The sequence below is a fragment of the Oratosquilla oratoria genome, chromosome 30, assembly GCF_046742065.1.
Source record: "Oratosquilla oratoria isolate Oo_2021 chromosome 30, ASM4674206v1, whole genome shotgun sequence".
Classification (NCBI taxonomy): Eukaryota; Metazoa; Arthropoda; class Malacostraca; order Stomatopoda; family Squillidae; genus Oratosquilla; species Oratosquilla oratoria.
Genome location: NC_134806.1, coordinates 3,244,167 through 3,251,259, shown reverse-complemented (window position 1 = coordinate 3,251,259; position 7,093 = coordinate 3,244,167). Strand labels below are relative to the sequence as shown.

The 7,093-nt window shown below is 39.7% G+C and overlaps 1 protein-coding gene across 2 annotated transcripts in view; it reads right to left on the bottom strand.

The window, feature by feature from the left end:
- The window catches only part of mRpS16 (mitochondrial ribosomal protein S16), a 33,317-nt gene that overhangs the window by 4,254 nt on the left and 21,970 nt on the right, over nt 1-7,093 (bottom strand). The window contains exon 2 of one of the 2 annotated variants that reach the window (XM_076212442.1): nt 2,126-2,250. In XM_076212442.1, coding sequence (XP_076068557.1) covers nt 2,126-2,239 — 114 coding nt within the window. In that variant the 5' untranslated portion in view covers nt 2,240-2,250. The remainder of the gene's footprint in view (nt 1-2,125; nt 2,251-7,093) is intronic. The other variant, XM_076212441.1, reaches the window with a different exon arrangement.

Genomic DNA, 7,093 nt, shown 5'->3' with positions numbered 1-7,093 from the left:
TCCCTCCTTTGATTCTCCTACAAACACAGTGTTGTCAGTGAACAACAACTGGCTTATCTCCCATTTTTCTCCATTTTCTTTAACCATCTCCAATCATGTGCCCATTACCTTTGCATTAACCTCTTGCACCACCCTATCCATGTATAAATTGAACAGCCATGGTGATATGGCACATCCCTGGTGAAGTCCCACCTTTACCTTAAACCACCCGCTCTCTCCATTTCTATTACTAACACAGGCTCTGCTACTCTCGCAAAAGCTCTTGACTGCTCTTAACAGCTTTCCTCCTATCCCAAATATCTGCAATACCTCCCACAGTGCCTTCCTGTCTACCCTGTCATAAGCCTTTTCCAAATCCATAAAAGCCTAAAAAACATTCTTACCTTGACCTAAAGCCTTCTCACAAAAACCTGATCCACACTACTCCTACCTGTCCTAAACCCACACTGTTCCTCACCAATTAACTCCCTCTCTTCCTCTCCTAATCTTCTCAATCCAAACACTCCCATAAGCCTTCCCAACTAAAATTAACAAACTGATCCCTCTGAAACTGCTACACTCACACTTGTCCCCTTTTCCCCTGTAAAGTGGAACTATACAGGCACTCCTCCAGTCCTTCGGCACTCTACCCTCTTTTAGACAAACATTAGACAACTTCACCAGCCACTCCATTATCATTGTACCTCCCTTTTTTAGACACCCAACTAATCCAGGTGCCTTACCTGCTCTCATTTCAATAACTGCTTTCACCTCATCTTTTCTTATTTCACCTCTGTTTTCCTCATTCATCACTGTCATTCTCTTAGCACTTCCCACTGCAACTATCTTTCCCACCCAATCCTCCTTCACATTTAACAACTCCCTCAAATACTTTGCCCATCTTCCTCCTGCATTATACACAATCATGCACGCAAACAACACAACATACACTCTATAAAGGATTTTGTGGGAAAACCCAGTTTCGGCTGTGGCATTCCTTGGGGAGACGGGACTGCTCGGAAAGTCTAGGGAACGACAACAACAACAACAAAAACAGCAGACATCAGGGCTGCATTAGTCCTGTGCTGCATTTCGGTGCTAGCAATGATCAAGCTGATTATACTGGTTTCAGACAACACTCATCTATACACACCAATGTTTTTTTCCTCCTTATAAGGGAGGTAGCCAAGTCAAAAGGTATGCACCCACTCCCACCCATTCCGTCCTCTCATCTTAGCTCCTCGTGGGTGAAGGGTCATCTCTGTCTCCCACCCACTGCCCTGGGTCAGAACCAATGCAGCAAAACACAGCACATCCACAGCAAGGCTGCTTCACTTAATTGGCAACCCCCTCTCCATCCTCTCGTGTAGAAAACAAAGATGGGAGAAATCTCTTTGGGCTGTGTCAATATATCATTCACACATAACCACTCCCTATTTCACCCCCCCCCCATTTCCTGCCCCTTCCTTGCATCACAATACCATCTATACACACTCATTCTCCACTCACCCTTATTTCCTGCCTGTTCCCTTACTTGCTCAACAGACACTCCCCTCTTGCTCAATGCCCCTTTCACCCCATCCATCTACCTCATCCTCAGTCGTCCTTTCAAGTCCACTCCATCCACCTCATTCATAACAACATTCATAATCACAGATACTCAAACACCCTGCATGCACTTTGCATCATACATACAACCTTACCAAGCTAGAACAAGCCACCAGCAAGGTACAAAGACAGTTTCATCCTACAAGGAATAGGTTGATCCTACAGAGAGCAAGTCACCCTAAACTCACACATACACACATGAAATAATTACAACTAGAAAAATACAGAGAACATCACGATGTCCTGTACTAACTCTAGACAGCTCCACAAAATTTCCTTACTAAGTGACTTATGGGCTAAACTGTTGGCTGTGGTCAGTTTCTTGGGGGCCATAGGTCTCCCGCAGGAGAGATCTGAGGCAATGAATGAAGTAACTGAGTATGGCTATTAACATTACATTATTGTTATTGAGGTACCACCATTATGGCAGTTTCTGTTCACAATGATATCTGCATTTGAACATTGTATATTTCCTGCACTTATCAAAACAAAATTGAAAACCCTGTCAACTATGAACATACTTCAAATTGACACTCACATTCATGACCACAATATGAAAAAAGGGTCTATTGGCACATCCATGGTAGGCAAAACGAATGGCTTTTGCTGCTGCATAGCTAAACTTTGCACCTCCTGAAGCTGGGAAGGGCATTCTGCTTACTACTGAAAGAATGAAACAGCATAAGTAACAGCAACTTTAGCTATTAATATTATATTAGTTAACCCTTAAATGACATGTTTCACCAAAACTAAGTCATAAATATATAACAATGATTACTGTACTGTCATCTTAGGTTTGAGATGTTAACCTTTAAATAAATAGGTATTTCTTATACTGAATAAAACTGCCAAAAAAAGAACCAGAATTACATACAATAATGCTACTGTCTAAGCTTTTCAGCAATTTACAATGGAAATTGTAATTACTGACAAGAGAAATTACTGACAAGAGGCCTTTCAGTCCATGTCACTGGACACAAAATGAGAAACAAGTTCACAAACAAATTTACAACATACAGTACTCCTTATAAATGTACTACACTGAACTACAGTGGAAAAAAAAATTCACACACTCAAATACATAACAAGCACAGACCAATAATAGGCACCAGTGGTAATCCTGCAAGATAAATATTGGAGAAAATAATTTCCCTTCTGACCATCCTCAAAACCCATCTACAAGTGCAAACCTAAGTGCTACATAAATCCTGGCTTGCATGGCTTATTCAATGAAAGGAGGTCAACAACTCTAGGGTGACAAAGAAGGTTGGGGAAGAATGAGAATAAATTATTTAACCTCTTGAATATGATGATGCCTCTGGAGGACCTTTATAAACATATGGCTGTGCAAGCAGGTGAGACAAAATGGCATGTAGGCTGTAGAAGGTTGCAGGAATTATTTTTTCACCATCCCCTAATATTGATATCCTCAAGAAATGTTACAAAGTTGTTGTTGGATCTGTCGTTACATAAATGCAAAAAATATACAAAATGCTGTGCAAACGGGCAGGACAAAACTTCAGAAATACCCCTGACCTAACATGATGTAACCGCTTACCAGTCAAAACGGCCCCGTTACCAAAACGGCCCGCTACCAAAACGGCCCCGGGCTAGTCATAACGGCCTCGCCTTCATCGGCGTGGTTTAAATAAAACGGCCTCGCATTCAGTGGCGTGGTTAAAACGGCCTCGCTCTATTATTAATTGCTTATGTAGCTTTGTTAAAAGGGATTTCTTCAATACCTAGCTATTATTATTTTGTCATATCTATGCTTTAGTGGCCTCGCCTTCATCGGCGTGGTTAAAACGGCCTCGCATTCAGTGGCGTGGTTAAAACGGCCTCGCTCTATTATTAATTGCTTATGTAGCTTTGTTTAAAAGGATTTCTTCAATATCTACCTATCATATCTATGCTTTAGTTTCCGTGGAGTCGGCTTTATAATCCTTAAAACTTCTTTTATTATGCGTAAAATCTAAACAATTATCAAAGTTGAGTAGTGACTAGTTTAACCGTACGGTGACAATTACGTGACACTATTTTCACAGTAATTTTAAATGTATGAAAATTTGTAGAGCAAAAAAAACGTCCTTGTTCGAGTTTGGTCACACATCAATTTCATGTAAAAATTAGCACATGGTTGCATTATTTGACCTATTGTCTATGAAATGTGTGATTTCCATGTAATTCGATCAGAGCTAAGTTACATTTTTATCCTCTGCAAAATGACCAACCACAGCTCATAGCCGACCAAACTCGAACAAGGACGTTTTTTTTTGCTCAAATGCACTATTATATATATAAACAAAACTAGCATGTGGTTGCAATAGTTGACCTATTTTCTTTAAAATGTGTGATTTCCATGTAATTTGATCAAAGAGAAGTTACGTTTTTATCATCTGCAAAACGGCCTCGCATTCAGTGGCGTGGTTAAAACGGCCTCGCTCTATTATTAATTGCTAATGTAGCTTTGTTAAAAAGGATTTCTTCAGTACCTAGCTATTATTATTTTGTCATATCCATGCTTTAGTTTCCGTGGAGTCGGCTTTATAATCCTTAAAACTTCTTTTATTATACGTAATTTCATGTAAAAATTAGCACATGGTTGCATTATTTGACCTATTGTCTATGAAATGTGTGATTTCCATTTAATTTGATCAGGGATAAGTTACGTTTTTATCCTCTGCAAAATGACCAACCACAGCTCATAGCCGACCAAAATCGAACAAGGACTTTTTTGCTCAAATGCATAATCATATAAAAAAAAACTAGCATATGGTTACATTATTTGACCTATTTTCTTTAAAATGTGTGATTTCCATGTAATTTGATCAAAGAGAAGTTACGTTTTTATCATCTGTAAAATTACCAACCACAGCTACGATTCGTCCAGCCCGCCATCTGTGACCATTGGTGGTATGGGTCAAATTACACTCTATTGAGTTTCTTACTATTGTATTATTAGTGTTGTAGATTGCATGTAGTTGAATTATTTCAACTCTTTTCTTTAGAATGTGTGATTTTCATGTAATTTGACCAGAGATTAATTATATTTTTAGCTTGTGCAAAATGACCAACCACAGCTACAAATACCGTAACAATTTAGCATATGGTTGCATTATTTGAACTATTTTTTCTAAAATGTGTGATTTTCATGTAATTTGATCATCAAAGAGAAGTTACGTTTTTACCCTCTGCAAAATTATCGACCACAGCTACAAATACCGTAACAATTTAGCATATGGTTGCATTATTTGAACTATTTTCTCTAAAATGTGTGATTTTCATGTAATTTGATCACCAAAGAGAAGTTACGTTTTTACATACATACATATACCAAGGCTTTTTCCCCCTTCCAAGGGAGGTAGCCACAAAAAGAAAGGCATAAAAACACTCCCACCCATTTCATCCCTAAAAACACTCCACACCCCTCCCACCCTTCCTCTCATCTGAGCACCTCCTGGATGACGGGTCATCCCTGAACCCTGCCCACCGCCCTGGGTCAGAAGCAGTGTCGCAAGACACAGTACATCCACAGCAAGGCCGCTTCATTTAATCGGCGACCCCCCCTCTCCGTCCCCCCTTGCATATAAGGAGAGGACGGGGAGAAATCCCTTCGGGCTGCGTCAAAATTTACTCACACATACTACCCCACCCCCCACCCCCCCGCCTATTCCTCCTCATGTCGTCACAACATCATCCATATACAACCATTCTCCACTCACCTCTGTCTTCCGTCCTCTCCCTTCCTTCCTCAACAGACATTCCCCTCTTCCCCAAAGCCCCCTTCACCCCATCCATCCACCTCATCCTAGGACGTCCCCTCATGTTCACTCCCTCCACATCTGCCTTCCATACCTCTTTTACTAGTCTTTCGTCACTCATTCTTTCCATGTGTCCAAACCATCCTAATATTCTTTCATCAACCCTCTCTCCCAAATCCTTTTTCACCCCTGTTCTCCTCCTCACCTCCTCATTTCTCACTCTATCTAGCCTAGTAACCCCCACCATACTTCTCAGACACCTCATCTCAAACACATTCAAACTCCTTCTCTCTTCCTCTCTTATGTTCCACGTTTCTGCCCCATACAGTGCTGTTGGCACAATCACTCCTTCATACAGTCTCCTCTTCGCATCCATTCCCAAATGTCTATTTCTCATTACACTCTTTAAACCACCAAGGCATTTACTCGCTTCTCTCAATCTACATTCTACCTCCACCTTCACTCCACCTTTTCCTGCTACACTTGCACCCAAGTATCTAAAACTATCCACTTCCTCCAGTCGCTCTCCCTTAATGTTCACTTCCAGTCTACTGCCACTTTCACCCCTTGTACATCTCATCACCTTACTTTTACCCACATTTATCTTTAGCTTTCTTCTATCACATACTCTCCCAAACTCTGCCACCAGCTTCCTCAATCCCTCCTCTGACCCTGCCACAAGCGCAGTGTCGTCCGCAAACAACAGCTGGCTCACCTCCCACTTTTCTCCATTTTCTTTAACCATCTCCAATCCCTGACTCACCACCCTAGCATTCACCTCTCGCACCACCCCATCCATGTATAAGTTGAACAGCTAGGGCGACATAAGTTACGTTTTTACCCTCTGCAAAATTATCGACCACAGCTACGATTCGTCCAGCCCGCCATCTATGATCACTGGTGGTATGGATCAAACTTCACTCTTTTTATTAAGTTTCTTACTATTGTGTTATTATTGTAATAGACTGCATATAGTTGAATTATTTTAACTATTTTAAAATGTGTGATTTTCATGTACTCTGACCAAAGATGAATTGTGTTTTTAGCTTGTGCAAAATGACCAGCCACAGCTACGAATGCCGTAACAAATTAGCATATGGTTGCATTGTTTGACTTATTTCCTTTAAAATAACTTATTTACATGTAATTTGATCCAAGAGAATTTACATTTTAGCCTCTGCAAAATTACCGATCACAGCTATGAATTTAACGACCAGACACGACCAAGGGCGGTTTTTGCTCAAATGCAGAATATTATGTAAAAAATACCATATGGTCGCATTATTTGAGGTAATTTGACCCCAGAGAAGTTGTTTTAACTTTGCAAAATTACCGATCACAGCTACGAATACCCTAACAAATTAGCATGTTGTTGCATTATTTTAACTATTTTAAATGTGTTTTTCATGTAGTTTGATCAAAGGGAAGTTACATTTCTAGCATCGGCAATATTACCGACCACAACTACAAATTTACGACCAAGGACGGTTTTTGCTCAAATGCACAATTTTATGTCAAAATTAGCATATAGTTGAATTATTTGAACTATTTTCTTTAGAATGTGTTATTTTCATGTAATTTGATCGAAGAGAAGTTTTGTTTTTATATCCTCTGCAGAAGTTTATTTCTTTATAATACAAAGATTACATAAATATTCCATGCAATTAAATACCAAAATTTCATTAAAATTTATTTAAAATAGGCAATACAAAATTTATAGACTATGAAATATCACATTACATACA